At 33.5% G+C, this 15,517-nt stretch overlaps 2 protein-coding genes across 2 annotated transcripts; one reads left to right on the forward strand and one right to left on the reverse strand.

Annotated features, from left to right (window-relative positions):
• Positions 1 to 1,790: 1,790 nt before the first annotated feature.
• LOC110659430 (uncharacterized protein At2g33490) lies at positions 1,791 to 9,629 on the forward strand. The gene is made up of 11 exons (XM_021817362.2): positions 1,791 to 2,290; positions 2,828 to 2,900; positions 3,726 to 3,800; positions 3,931 to 3,992; positions 4,076 to 4,144; positions 5,231 to 5,259; positions 5,380 to 5,587; positions 5,680 to 5,934; positions 6,521 to 6,574; positions 7,055 to 8,087; positions 9,352 to 9,629. Exons 1-11 carry the CDS (start codon positions 2,177 to 2,179, stop codon positions 9,360 to 9,362), a joined length of 1,983 nt encoding a protein of 660 aa, XP_021673054.2. The 5' UTR covers positions 1,791 to 2,176; the 3' UTR covers positions 9,363 to 9,629.
• Positions 9,630 to 11,036: 1,407 nt separating this feature from the next.
• LOC110659431 (leucine-rich repeat protein 1) lies at positions 11,037 to 13,068 on the reverse strand. Its single transcript, XM_021817363.2, has 7 exons — positions 12,810 to 13,068; positions 12,547 to 12,679; positions 12,325 to 12,396; positions 11,833 to 11,976; positions 11,618 to 11,689; positions 11,457 to 11,528; positions 11,037 to 11,323 (listed from the first exon to the last, which is right to left on the reverse strand). Exons 1-7 carry the CDS (start codon positions 12,889 to 12,891, stop codon positions 11,245 to 11,247), a joined length of 654 nt encoding a protein of 217 aa, XP_021673055.2. The 5' UTR covers positions 12,892 to 13,068; the 3' UTR covers positions 11,037 to 11,244.
• Between the last annotated feature and the right edge of the window lie 2,449 nt (positions 13,069 to 15,517).

Consider the following 15,517-nt stretch of genomic DNA (forward strand, 5'->3'; position numbering starts at 1 on the left):
TGGAACTTGCCTGCAAAACCCATGCTTCTTGAGAGCAAAATGGTTTCAAGTGCAAGATGAGCATGTAAGAGAAAGTGTTTATTAGCCATTTTGCGCATGGTAGAAGAGCCAACCTTGATTAGGCTCCACTTTGAATGCGACGTAGATAAACTACTTTTATTTTTGGAAGACTCTTTTTTTTTGTTTGAATAGTTGAAGTGGTCATGGTCCTTTCTTTGATTCTTGATTTGTTGTCCGGAATTACTTTCTGCATCAAAGGTCCAAATTGAAAGTTGTGCCCAGTTGATCAATCACATGTCTAAAGTTTCAAACTTCCATTATTTGTATGTTTTTGTTGAATGATACCTTATTATATGTTCGTATGTACCTTACCACTTTTATAATTGAAGGACAAATAAATATATAATAAATCATTAAACTGATTATTCAATTGTCAAATGCTTACGTGTTAATAATTGAATAAATAAAAGAAGTTACTAGACCAACAGCACTACCAAATTCATGCCAAATGCAACTTATGCAAGAGCAATGAGATTTTGTTCATTGTTTTTAGTAGTCTAAAAACACATGATGTAGCACTGTTAAATATAATGGTAACTCTGAAATTTCAAGTTTAAATCATTGTTGGAGCCATTTGTTAAAAAAAAAAAAAACTATTAAATTGAAAGAATAGTCGTGGGCTCACCGTAAATCAATTGGATTGATGTGAAGATAAATCTTCCGAGTAGGTGATGAAAAAAATGAAGAGAAGGCAGGGAAAATTCATGGGAGTTTTGGATGGTGCACTAATTTCGCACAACCTAGCTACATTAGACACCTAGAACACAAAGTCTTCCAAGTAGATGATTGGATCTTTTGTTTTCGCGTGGTCTCATGAGGCCTTTATTTCAACACGAACAACCAATAAAGAAAAAGGTAATTTATTATATTTTCATTTACAAAAAAAAAAAAAAAAATGGTGCACATCTAAAAAATCTTAAAATTTACTGAATTTATCTCATTTATGTATTTTCCTACACCTAATAAAGTTCTTATAAAAATTAAGTATAGGATTATTAATGAATTTTAATTTAATAATATTAAAATCATCTTATAATTATAAAATTTTAAGTTTAAATTTTAATAAAAATTTAATAAATAAAAAATAAGGATTAGTTGGGGAAATTTTTTATTAATGACAATAACTCAATTGACTAACCGATAATTACAAAATAGGGTAGGAAAAAAAAAAAGGAATGCCAAATTAGATGTACATATATGCCCTTGGGTAGAAGGAAAAATGCCAAGGTCACAGCCATGATTAGAGGACAAATTAGAGATTTTGTGTTTTGATTAATAGAAAACAAATAGTCAATTCTTCTTCTTTAAACAACATTATTTTTGTTTCCTCACTGTTAAGTATATTTTATTTTTTAAAAATTAGAGGGTATTAATTATTTTTTTAATTTTATTTTTATTTTTATTAAATATTTTAAAATTCATTTTAATATTTTTCTTTATTTTTTAATTATATGAGATAAAAATAATTTAATTAAATTAGAGAGTATTTTATTATAATTTAAATAATTTAATTATTTCCTTAAATAAGATTTAAATTACAAAAAACCGTTAGTTTAGTAGCATAATCTTTACAATATTAAAGGAGTGGCGCAATCATTCATATTAAATATTGACTTTTCCTGTTTCATTTCGAGTAATATAAATTAAAATTATAGTTTTAGTTAAATTAAGAGGTCAATCCTTATCTCATCGCTTCACTGAGAAAGCACAAGCAATTAATATGAAAATTACTTTAAAAGAAAAATAAAAATTGGAAAATGTGAGAGAGAGAGAAACAGAAAGCAGAACAGAAGAGAAAGGAAGAAGCCTGGAAGTCAAGAAAGAACAATTCCATTTATTTTATTATATTTAATTCATAATTCAGAAAATAAAAATTTTTAGATTTTAATGTCTGGAGAGAGAGAGAACGAATTGTATGTTGATTGAAGAAGATCTTGGCATTTGATTGATTTATAATAATTCCTTACAGTTTCAGTTTCTCCATCATTTCTTCTTCTTCTTCTCCTTTCTTCTTTGTCGTAGTTTCTTCCTTCTATTCAATCGGTTTCTTTCCGTTCATTACTTTCTCTCTGAAAGGAAAGGAAAAGAAAGGGAGGGGTTACATCACACATACCAAATGAAGACCTCTCTCAGGAAATTGAGAGGTTTCGCACTTCGCCATGCTGACCACAAGGACCGAAGAGATCTTCACCCTTTGGCTCCCACCGATGAGCTTGCTCTGGCTTCTCAGGTGCGCATCTCTCTCTGTCTTTGATTCCTCACAAATTTTACGAAAACAGAGTTTTACTTTTTCGAACAGCCATTCTTGCTATTTTCCACCCATTTCTCACTAACCTAACTTAGACGTTTAGGTTTCGCTCTTTGGGCAAGCATAAGGAAGGGACCTAGAGAATTTAAGATTTTTCGTAGATTTTTTTTTTTTTTTTTTTTATGGTCTAATCTGGTTTATATAATTTGCTGAGACACTAAGCTTTTTCGTTTGGTGACTGAAGTTGAGTTTTGTTTTTCCAAGAGACTAAATATGATGATAAAGGCATGCTCTGAAAAGTATAAATGGGTTACTCATTATTGCTTTAAGTAATCATTATTCCGAGCTCTTAGCTAGGAGCTAATAGATTTCGTAGATAGGCTTGTACATAATGATAATTGAAAGTTACTAACTTTATATCTATAAGCTTTTGATCAATCGCATTATGTAGGCCTATTGTTTTTTGTAGTGATTTTCCACTTAGTTTCTGTAACATAGCTGCTTTTCTTTTTCTCTCAGGACATGCAGGACATGAGAGATTGCTATGATAGCTTACTTTCTGCTGCTGCAGCCACTGCTAATAGTGCTTTTGGTATTATTTTCATTTGGTTTTTCCTTTTTTTTTTTTTTTTTATTACATTGGACTTATCTCTTCTTTCTTTGCACATCATCGAGAGACAATAAGAATGACTATTTACATTTAGTTTTTGTGTCTTAGTGTTTAACGTTTAGCAGCATTAATTTTTTAATTCTTCATTGACATCTCGCTTGCCCCCTTCAAAAGAAATACATGAGATATTAGTTTTTAATCATCAAGCCATAACCAAAGGCTACATTGCAAAGTCAATGGTTACATTGTAAAACACCCAACATAAAGAGAGGATGAGAGAGACAAAGGTAGTTATCTTCTTCTGAAGTAAAGGCCAGTTGATATTTAAGTATCATGTGGTATAGCACAAGGAATTTTCTAGTTCATAAAAATATTATTTTGGGTATTAACAGAGGATAAGTTGTCTATCAACAACAAAGCTAAAACTGTTGCACACTGTTGGTGATACAATACTGGTAGATGAGTACGTCTTTATATTTTTTTTATCTTAAAGTTTTCCTTGCATTTTAAATTAGTTGTGGAAGGTTGGTCTTTATATGTATTACATCGTATATTTTGGGATATTTACCTCAATTTATTCATGCCTACATTTTCAATCTTTACCTGTTGGTTTGCCTTCACAGCATTTGTGTTTCCTGAAGACTGTTATTTTAATAAGTGAATTGTTGCAAAATTAGATGCTTGGTTGGCATTACAGCATTTTATATGCTGATTGAGAGCTGTTGCATACTCATCTAAATGTCAAGCTCCGTATCTTTAATGGTGTCCCATTTATAGAATGTTCTTATGTAATTTATTTGTTGTCAGAATTCTCAGAATCATTGCGTGAGATGGGTGCTTGTCTTCTCGAGAAAACTGCATTGAATGATGATGAAGAAAGTGGTAAGTGAAATATATATTTGCCAAATTTGCATCTCAACTGCGGACTGATTTATTTGCCATAATGTCAGTTTTATAAAATGGATGGGAATTTAAAAGAGAGAGAAGCTGAAGTCCTCCTCTTCCTGTGCAGGTAAAGTATTGCTGATGCTGGGAAAAGTGCAGTTTGAACTCCAGAAACTTGTTGATAGCTATGTGAGTCCTTGCTTCAAATAAGCTATCATTAGTTGCATAACATCATTTGGCTTGGTAGTGAAATGTGGGTTTTTATATTTCAGCGTTCTCACATATTCCAGACAATTACAGTCCCATCAGAGTCTCTTCTCAATGAACTTCGAACTGTTGAGGTTTGTTTCTGGATTCTTTGATATTATTCCAGTTGGCTGATGGATGAGTAAAAATGGTGTTTGCTTTATGCATAAATTTTCAATTATGCAGCAGTTGCCTATATCATCATCCATTATCATAATTTTTTATTTTGCTCTGTTTTATTTATTTTTCTTCTTTTTTCTTTTCTTTATCATTTGCTATTTCTTCATTTTTCTTATATAATTGAGTTTAGTGACTTTTTCTATAAAAATTTTGCTAGTTGCTCTGTATCTTGTGATGATTCTGTTCACAATTTGGGACTAGGGGTTCTTGAAAAATATTTGGGGCTGATTTAAACATTATAATTTGAGGTTAAATGTAGGAAAGCTGGGAGAGCGTAAAGTGGAAAATGTCGCTATACCATGGGGAAGTGCAACCAAATGGAAAGTTTTGTTACAAATTCTTTAACATGAAAAATGACAAACTCCAGAGAAATCTATATGTTTTCTGAGTGAGTTCTATATGCCTGGTATGAGTTTGCAATCTCTGGTGGATTGTTTCTTTTGGTTTAAGGAAAGCCAATAAGGGGCAATGTAGGTTGTGAGTAACTCAACTAGCGAATTACCATCACTTTGGTTAATTTTTGAGAGAAGATAATTGGCGTGGTGCTTAAAAATTTGTTTATTCCATTTTTTTTTATCACAGGTTCTGGGAAATCCTAAAAAAGTTTGTCTTGTTCTCTGGCCTAATTTTGCTTGTTGAATCTTGGTGGATATCCAAATATTTTGGGAGTCTTGGTAAAACCTTTTGAAAATTTGGGCAGTCCTAATATCATAGGAGCATATTGGCAAAACTTGTTCAAACATCTGGAAATTTCGCTCTTCCCCTTAATATACAATTGTCAAGGCTTGCTGGAGTTTGAATCACTGCTTATCATACTCTTTTTTGGTTCAAAAGCTTTGGCTTACCAATGCTTAGTTTCTTTTGTTAGAATTTCTATCCAGGCACAGTACTCAAGTTTTTCCCAATTTCAATTTCTCTTCCTTAAACATCCTCTACATGTTCATTCAAGTTTCTTTACTAAAGAAGCAGTCACCTAAGCTTATTGTTTTCTACTTTTGCAGGAGATGAAGCGGCAATGTGACGAGAAAAGGTTAACGCTAATCTTTATAACACCTGTGCATGCCCTGATCCTAATGCCCACACAATCCCAGCACAGCATGCATGCATAACTTTGATATATATGCCTTCTCATTCTGTGTTTGGTCTACAGAGATGTGTATGAATACATGATAAGGAGGCAAAGAGAAAAAGGAAGGGGAAGAAGTGGGAAGGCAGAGTCTTTTTCTATGCAGCAGTTACAAACGGCTTATGATGAATATGATGAAGAGGCAACCTTATTTGTTTTCCGTCTGAAATCCCTAAAGCAAGGACAATCTCGGAGTCTTCTTACTCAGGCAGCACGACACCATGCTGCTCAGGTTTTTTCTTCTTCTTCTTCAAACTTTTTTTTATGTGGTCCTTCTGGACGATTGTTTATATTTCCTTCTTCCTTCTTGAATCTTGTAAGCAGTTGTGTTTCTTCAAGAGGGCTCTTAAATCTCTTGAAGAACTTGAGCCACATGTGAAGTTGGTCACTGAACAACAACACATAGATTATCACTTTAGTGGCCTTGAAGATGATGATGGAGACGATGTTGATGACGACGACAATGATGACGACGACGACGAAGATGATGATTCCTATGGTGATGTAGAATTGAGTTTTGACTATGGACATAATGACGAGGAGCAAGATGTTGTTTCTACAGCGAGAAACTCAATGGAGGTAATAGTTCAGTCTGTTTTCGCTCAGCAGGAGCTAATCAAATTATTGATCCCTTTCAAAGTGAATGATGATATGCATGATGTGCTGTAGTTTGTGATATAATGGATAACATTGCCTTAATGGGAAATTTGGTTAAGTTGATGTTAAAATTTGTAAACTTGAAGCTCGTGGTGTATGATTCAGAATCCTAGATTTGGTCTGTGTTGCCTGGTGATTCTGAAATCACAAGGATTGAAGCAACTAGGTCTAGATCGTATGTATGATGGCAAATATACTCATATCCTAAATCTTGTATTACATGTCATGCCTAAGGCACGAGGCTATTTTATGGTTGTTTTGCAATGAACAAAGTTTTAGCTGAATAAATGTGTGGAGCTAGAGAGCAATGTATGAGACGAACATTTTTTTAGTCTAAAACTTTATCACCTAGAAAATTTATTTCCTGATGCACATTTTATATTGCTGTTTGTGCATGACTACCATATTTTTTGTTATGCTTTTCTTTGTGATCTCTTGATGCATAACTTTTTCACACATTCTTTATATAATATTTGAACTTTATCTCACCATTTAACAATTTTTGCAGTTGGATATGGTGGATGTTACATTTCCCCAAGTTGCAACATCAGAAGTCACAAAGGTGCAAAAAATTTGCTTTATTAATTATTATTTCGTGTGTTCTGTATGAACAAGGCACTTGCATTTGTGCATGATGTAAACCAGTTAAGAATATGGTGATCTGTTCCATCTAACTGGGATTTCTAAGTTTATCTCATGCACTTGAATGCATAACCAGATGAATTGCCTTGAAAATTTAATAGTTAATCCAGTGATTGAGAATCTAAATAAACTCTATTGCTTGTCCAAACTCATTTAAATCATTATGTCTCCCCTCAAAGTTTTGTCATCTTATAATTTGGGTATCTTTCTTTCAGATGTCCATGTACATATGATCTCAGGAACTTCTGAAGTTATGAGTTTTTTACTGGGAATAGCCTGCAGATTTAGACATTTGTTTTTTTATTTTCTTAAAACACCTATATCATTCATTAAAGCTGCTTTTAGCATTGAGGTTTTGCTGTAACAGTGAGATTTATGTATCTGTTGGGCATGTGTGCAGGAAAATCTTGATAGCAGCTACCGGAAAATTTTTCCTTTCAGAGGAGAAATTAGGAAAGGAAGCCAGTCGGCCCCACTTTTTCCTGAAAAGAAATCTGATCCAACCGAAAGAGTGAAACAGATGCAGCCATCATCTTCAAGAAGGCTCAATACGTATGTATTGCCCACCCCAGTTGAGACAAAGAGTTCAAATTCTACAGGAACAGGTAGTCTAGTTCATCAAACATTAAAGACAAGTTTGAGTGGGCGCAATTTGTGGCATTCATCCCCTCTGGAACCAAAGAAATATGAAAAATTAACAGGAGATGATAAATATCGTGGATCCACTGTTAAAAATTCGGAGTCAGTGCTCAGGGAAAGCAACAAAAATACTGCTTCCACTCGATTGCCTCCTCCTCTGGCTGATGGGCTCTTCATTTCACAGTCAGATTCCAAGAAAATCAAAAGATACGCCTTTTCAGGTCCTATTGCAAAGGCATGGCCTACCAAACCAGTTTCAATGGAATCTCCTGGATTGTTCTCGGGACCCCTTTTGCAGAATCTAACAGTGCAATTACCATCATCATCTCCTAAAGTATCTCCCAAGGTATCTCCAAAAGTATCTCCTAAGGTATCTCCAAAAGTGTCACCAACAGATTCCCCTACTTTTGTGTCCTCCCCTAAAATAAGTGAGCTTCATGAGCTTCCTAGGCCTCCAGCCAGTTCAGCCTCCAAGTCTTCAAGGCCTTTGAGTTTGGTTGGTCATTCAGCTCCTTTGGTGCCCAAAAGTCACATGCGTCCTACTGGTAGATCTTTGGTGTCAAATTCAGCATCTCCGCTGCCAGTACCTCCTCAGGCTGTTGCTCGCAGTTTCTCCATACCCTCCAGCAGTCTTAGAGCAATGGCATTGAATATCTCTAAGCCACTGGAAAGTACTGAGAATTCAGAGATGCCTCAAGATATGGTCTCACCTCCTTTGACCCCAATATCTTTATCAAACATCCAGCCATCATTAGCTGGTTCCGGGAATGTCAATCAGACTATTCAAATCAGAGGTAATTCAGAATCTGGTGCTTTGCATGTTTATTTAGTTTTAGATAAAATCTACTAAGATATGACTGGCAGAGGAGGGTTTTTGTTTTGACAATCAAAAGGGGGCTAACATATCCAAAAACTAAGCTACACCTTCCAGGCGTATTGACGCAAATAATGTTGTTCAATATGAATGAAAATATTTCCTTGGGAGGGCTTTGAAAATTCTGTCGTGAGCTGAAAACCATAATTCATCAGTCATTCTGGACAGGAATAACTTTCTTTGTGTTGATGTTGTAAACATTCTTGTACTAATCAAAATGCCAATATGTATATATGAATTTGAAGATAGTTATGAAATGAATTGGACAAATTTCCAACCAAAGTTCAATCATATATGATGGTGAAAATAGCTGAAATAGTTGTTCATGAAAAGCCGGTTTTTCTCCTTTTTTTTCCTCCTCTGTTTATGCGGATAGGGATGAGGTATGGCAGCTTTTTTTATTCCAGTGCCTTTATCTCCAACACTTCCACAAGATACTGCAGTGGTCCAATCTTTTGAGTGTCAGAGTCAGAGTCAGAGTCAGAGTCAGACATCTTGTTATGGGTGCTATAAAAAGAACTTTTATTCCATACAATCTGCCAGTGCCCATGTGCTAATTGCAGCTGGTGTTCTGTTAAGGCAGCAATGCTTAGACTCTTCTCATTACCCTACTGTGCCTAATGTTGGAACAAACATAGGTGCTTCAATGTGATTCCTCCAAAGTACAAACGAAAAAGATAACAAAACTTGTATGTGACATAACAGACATAGTTTATATCTGACACTGATGAGCAGGGTACTATTTAGATCATTATCAAACAGCAGAGGCATGGATATGCCTGCTTTAATCAGATAGTTATGTCACTAGTGAATAGTTGTGGGAAATGTTGGGTACTCGGCACTATTTTAGTTGATTTTCAGAATTTGTGTTTGATATGGGAACTTGATTATAAATGTAATCTGGTATATTCATCTTGTGTAGGTATTCTTTGCTTGTTCTTCCCTTATTTGGTAAGAAGAAGCTGTATAGGAAATTTTGCTGAATGTATTTTGTCATCTCTCATCATTTTCTTTGTTCTCTCTTTTATGGGGATTTATGTGGATCTTTCAGACACACACACTAACACAACAAACTAAGAATTTATGTCGTTTGTAATCAATTCCATTTACCACTTACTAGCTCTGTTTGTATCTTGGATTATGTAGCATATTTCTGTTACTAATAAAGTATTTGATGGATGCAGGTGCAGATTGATTTTATTCTTTGTGGCAATTTTGTTTCTAGTTCGGCAACAAAAAGCTGAGCATTCGAGATTCTGTGTTGATTTCGTGCAGGTGCAGATCTGTAAATATAATTTTTGTCTAATTTTTAGTTTATCATTTTTTCTCTGTTAATCCATTTCTTAATTTTTAGGATGAGCACTCGGCATGAATTAATTGAATAATTGCCTAGATGTTCCATCAGTGAAAAAATTTTGTATTTTCCCAAGTAATTAATAGACAAACTTCCTTTTTCTCCCTCCTTCCTTTTCTAACTAAGATCAGTCTAGCCTTTAATTAATTTTCTGCTGGCTGATTGACACGTATGAAGTTATCATTCTTTAATCCTTGTGAAGGAAAAAGAAGATAAGGAATTTATCTATGTTTATTATTCTAATGTAAAGCCTAGGATTTTAATTTTGAGGTGAAGACTCTCTTTTGAGGATCGTGGGATCTATATTCACATTCCTTCCCCAATAACATAAACAAATATTCTTAATTTGACCTGTTCTGTGGTGAATATCACTCATCTCATGAGTCTGGTGTACCATAAAGCATCTCTCTAAGAATTTCTCATATATGGGGAATGACAAGCATGGTGATGGTCGTACTTTCTGAAGTTGTTAATCTGCATACCTTGCATTTTGTTGCCCTTCTATCATCTTCTTGTTTCTCAGCTTATATCTGAAAGCAATCTATGAACTCTAACTCCTGTTGTCTTGAGCTCCTATATATTACTAGGGAAGGACAGTCACTCGGTATTTTCAATAGGATTCCTTCTGTGTGCTTGTTGGAAATTTTCTTGCTTTGGTCAGGTCTAATAGACCAGATAAATGATATTGCAGCTTTTTGATTTTGAATTGTGGAATAAAATTTAAAAATATGTGATGCTATGTCTTCACTGTGAAGGGGTATTGTTAAAGTTAATTGGCATCATTGAAATGTTTGGTTCAAATTTCTTTTCATTGCAAAAATATTCCAGGCACGCATATAGGAGACCTGACCAAAGGGTCAGTCTGGGCCGGTTCTGGACTGAAACAGGAGGTTTGGAATTGGAATGCGGGATTCCATGGTTCGATTCTGGTTCTAGTTTTGATTCAGCTTGTTTTTTATTTTAATCAAATTTAACAGGTGAATGTTTTATTTTTTTTTTTAAAAAAAAATCCAATTTTAGTTCAAAACCGAACCATCCAGTTCAAAGCCATTTTGATGAGTTTCGATTCTAAACTGACCCTTAGCTGGGTCTATCTATAGGAGTTATCTTTCTTTGTTATTCAATTTTTGTGATTGCTTCCACTTCAATTTAATGTAATTGTTATGATTAATCACATGAACCAATACTGATGGAGTATAATTGGTTGAATGAGGCTTTATTAGTTGATGTTAATAATTATAGTTAAGCCATCCTTTGCAAAGAAAATGTTGGATTGAAGCCCCCTAGTGGACTAGTTGTGCTTCTTAAGAAAATGGGTCAAGGTTAATTCTTCTAAGCTAGCTCAATAAGGGAAGAGTGCCAAGACATTATTAGAGGCATATTACTCCAATGTCAAATTAATCCTGCTTGTATCTTCTTTATTTAATGCAATATGTGGCACTGAAGGCATAATTTTTGCATCCACCAGTTCTTACTTGTTTAGTATAAGTTGGTGCTCGAAAACTTGAAACATGATTGAGGAGCAACGATAATGAATATCTATTCTCTGCAAGTTGAAAGGCAAAATGGAATACAGATGGCTGAAAGCGACAGCCAACCTTTGGACATTCTCCTCTCAACATAAACCGGCTTTCTTAGTTCTAGGTCTGTTATAAAAACCGATATTCTACGAGTAAAGATATAGCCCTTCCCATATAAAGAGAATGTGGAATTGGGGCTTCTTTTAACAGCTACCTCCTACTACATCGTATCTCACAAATCCCATCAGTTCTGGGCCTTCCAGTCTAGGGTTATTTACAAAACTGCATCCAAACAAACAAGAATCATAACCCACAAATGAAAGCCAGTTAAAAGATGGTATCAAGAAAGAAAATTGAAGCTTTTTTAGTACTGATGGATCGATGTTTAGATGCCAAATTCTGGCTAATTAGTCACCTTTCCTCTGAGAACTTAGAGAAGGAGCCAGAAGTAGGGATTGTGCCACACAAATCATTGTCCGATACGTCACTGCAAAAACAGATCGATGAATTACAAAAAATAAGAGCAAAGAATTTCGTAGAAACAAAGGTAATTTGAGGATTTATAAGATGACTTACAGAATCTTGAGGTTTCCCAATTTGGTTAGTTCCCTTGGTATCCTTCCGGTTAGTCTGTTATCGTTCAGTCTCCTGCATGAACATTACGTGACCCATCAGGCAAAAACAGACCCAAAGTATACGTTTAAAGACGTGAACGAACTGACAATAGTGTCCATCAAATGAGTATATATCCAATGGCCAACAGTTGAAAGGAGTGAGAGAAGAATGCTTACAGGAATTTGAGATTGGAAAGCTTCGAGAGTGTAGCAGGGATAAACCCAGTTAGATTATTGTGGTAAAGGTCCAAGCTCACCAGGCTTTTGAGGTTTCCAAGCTCCTTTGGTACAGGACCCACCAGCTTATTCATGTACAGTTCCCTTCACAGTACGTATTCACAAACCAACCAGCTCTTGCTGTTAGTAAGTGTTACACATTGCTTCCATGAGAAACAAAATAACAAAAACTTTCGCATAGAAATCCTATATATGTTTGCTGTGCTCGTGTGCAATTTAACACACATCTATCAGAGGCCCATATGATGAGATAGTGATATGGATGTGGCGGGTGGGTATGGTAGGTGATAACTTTAACTTGCCAGCCAGTTAAACAAACTCATTTATTGTAAGGATCTTTAGTTTGCAATTGTCATCCCTACCATTAAGACAACCTTCAGTAGTTATTTACAACCATGTTTGGGAATATTATAAGTTTAGTCATGTGCTTACAGATACTGAAGACGCTTAAGTTTCCCCAGCTCAGGTACTAGATTGCCAGACAGTTTTGCATTCCCAAGGTCTCTGCATGTATCAAATTACAACTCTTACTAATTACTTATAAATTATTGTTATTATTTTTTTATTTAACTCGTTTAAAATTCAACTTCAAATCTCACAATATAGAAAACAGTAGCTGCAAAAGTGAACAGACAAGAAGAAAAAAATGCTTACAGACGGGTAACGCGATTATCGTTGTCACAGGTGACGTGAAACCAAGTACATGGATCTACCAAGGTCGGATCCCAGCTTTGCAGAACTAGTCCTGGATCCTTCACTGCTCTTCTCAATGCATACAGAGCATCCCCTGTTCATTTGGTAAACAGATTCATTAATATTCTAGGAAACTACAAAAAGAAAAGTTCAAAGATAACCCAGGACAAAAAAAAAAAAAAAAAAGCAGACAGAAAGGAAGAAAGAAGGAAAATCTAAGTTGCCTTCTATGTTTGCATTTGTAGGCGCTACAATGATTGATAGAAGAAGAAGAAGAAGAAGTTGAAACATAGCACAACTCGCCATTGTAGAACTTCAAAAGATGTTTTTGAAGGCCTTGATCGAACAGAGTCAAGATGCTTATGGTCTTTTTATATCTTGGAGTTCGTTTAAAGAACAGAAGCAATAAATTAAACCTTCGTGGGGGGAATTTATAGAGCTCATAAAAAGGATTACTTTGCTCGTTATGTACACATGAGGGCAATACAAAAACAAACACAAAATAGCAAAAGAGTAATTACAAAGTGTTAATAAAGTGGGCAAAATTTTAATTTGGACCTCATATATCATGAAAATATATGAAACTTCATTTATTTTACACTCCCTCGGTCTATAAATGATAGTCACATTTAGAGTTTTTACAGTAATTAAGACAATGATTGAATAACCTTATTTTTTATAAAAAAAATACTAATAATTTACTTAATTACCTTTTCTTGGAAATTCGAAAAAATGAATATTAACGTGATAAACAATTGGTTTAATTAAAAATGAGATAATAATATTAGTACTAGAAAATTATATAAATATTTATTATATTTTATAGAGATAAAGGGTAAAATTGAAAAAAAAAAGTTAATTCTTCTTAATCTTTTAAATATTATAGATAATTTTAAATAAAATAAAAAATTAAATGTGATGATTATTTATAGACTAAGGGAGTATATGAGATTGTATATTGAACCACCACAATAAATTTCCATCCAGTGCGTCTGCCGTGAAATTGTTTAGTTGTTTTCATGCAAGCCCTATGCACATCCAAAACTACCCTTACTGATTGATTAATTGGACGATTTTATCCTCTTTGCCTAGCTATATATCTATCTTGTTCTCGACAATATTCCTTTCAGGTTCAGTGGTTGCTACTAGTTAAAAGGCAGTAACTTTGTAAGTGTAGCAAGCAGCATGGGACAGATTAAAGGAGTTCTGTTGGCCTAGGACCACCATGGTCCACTTCTGTGATTATAACACTTGAGGGTATTGCTTCCTTTCAACAAAATACAGCTGCAAATTCAATATATGTGTGAATAATGTATATTACCCTTGGGGTGGTAGTCCAGTGACAAAAGCACGTCCATTTGTTTGCATTCTACTACGTGTGATGTTTAAATATGGACTTCATTTTGACACAAATTTTATAGATCAGAATCAAAGTCTATAATCTTTATAATCCTATAAGAAGGGATTTATATCCCTCAAACGATGTTGGCGATCATATATTGATATAATAACTAACATAATTAGATTTTTTTTTCTATTTAAAAAATAAAAATCTTTCATTTTTCAATTTCTCATATCAAAGCATCTTTAAAAAAGAAATTTTTTTTAAGGATTCGTCTCTTTTAATTTATTATTCTTAATAATCAATTAGAGACATATTAATAACGTGCAGTTCAATTATAAATATGATTGGAATTATAGTAATCTTATTGAGAAGATAATAAAGATAAAAAAAAATATGTCTATATATATATATATATATATATATATATATATATTGTGTTAATTAATATACATATTGTAACATTAAAAGAGTATTTTTTTTTGTTATTAAAATTGTAAATAAATAAATATCAATTATTTAATTACATATGTTGGAAAAGATAATTTTTTTTATAGGATTGATAATAAAATTATTATGAAACATTATTAATGTATGAAAATTTGTATAAAATATTATAATTTTTTATTTTAATATTAAAGATAATAATAAAATTTGTATATAAGAGGGAAACGTGATAGATGGTTGGCATGTGAGAATCACGTCTTTTAAAGCCGGGTGTTAATTGATAATTGAGTAGGGAAGAATGAAGAGGGGTCCATCATTACTTGTTTTTTACTTGCATTATATATGTTGCATATTAGATGTGCATTAGCGAAAGGATTAATTAAACAATATAGCAATGATTTCATGTAAAATATCTTATATAAATTCATAATAAATTGGTAAAGAGTATATATATATATATATATTATTTCTTTAATTAGGAAAAGACTTTTACAAAGATAACTAATGTAAAAGGAGATTGCAGATTTGTTAAAAGTGATCCCAAGAATAGAGGTGGAAAAGCTGACTTTACCATGATGAGCCTTTTAGAAAGGAAAGATTAGGAGTCAAATTTGTTTGAATCTCCATCAAACCTTTTCCTTTCCTATTCTTATTCACTCTTCCCTGCTAATTGGGTATCTATTTAAATCACTTTATTTTAATTTTGCTTCATTAAAATTGCTATTGCCATTCATTTTTTAATAAAAAAAAATTTTATCCAAGCTCTTGATAAGTGAATAGTAATAATGTTTAACATTCTTATTCACAAATCCAAGGTGTACACTTGCAAATACCTCAAAGATTTTAAGTTGGCAAGAGAAGATGGAATGGAGGCAGTGATTTGATTATGATCCAACCCCAAGGTGGGTATATTTGTTGAATTGCTAATTTCTGGTGGAATGGTTCCATAATCAAGAAATAAACAGAAAAATTAAATGAACTTACAAATATTGAAGATTGAGCAGAAGTCGAAGCTGAGAAACAAGATACAGAAGTAAACCTGTAATTCTCAATCACCAATGATACATAAGTTCAATGAAATTAAGAAATATTATTTATCATACACGCAGACGCAGGTTATATGAAACCAAGTACGTGGGTTGC

This window comes from Hevea brasiliensis, chromosome 3, assembly GCF_030052815.1.
Source record: "Hevea brasiliensis isolate MT/VB/25A 57/8 chromosome 3, ASM3005281v1, whole genome shotgun sequence".
In the NCBI taxonomy this organism is placed as follows: domain Eukaryota; kingdom Viridiplantae; phylum Streptophyta; class Magnoliopsida; order Malpighiales; family Euphorbiaceae; genus Hevea; species Hevea brasiliensis.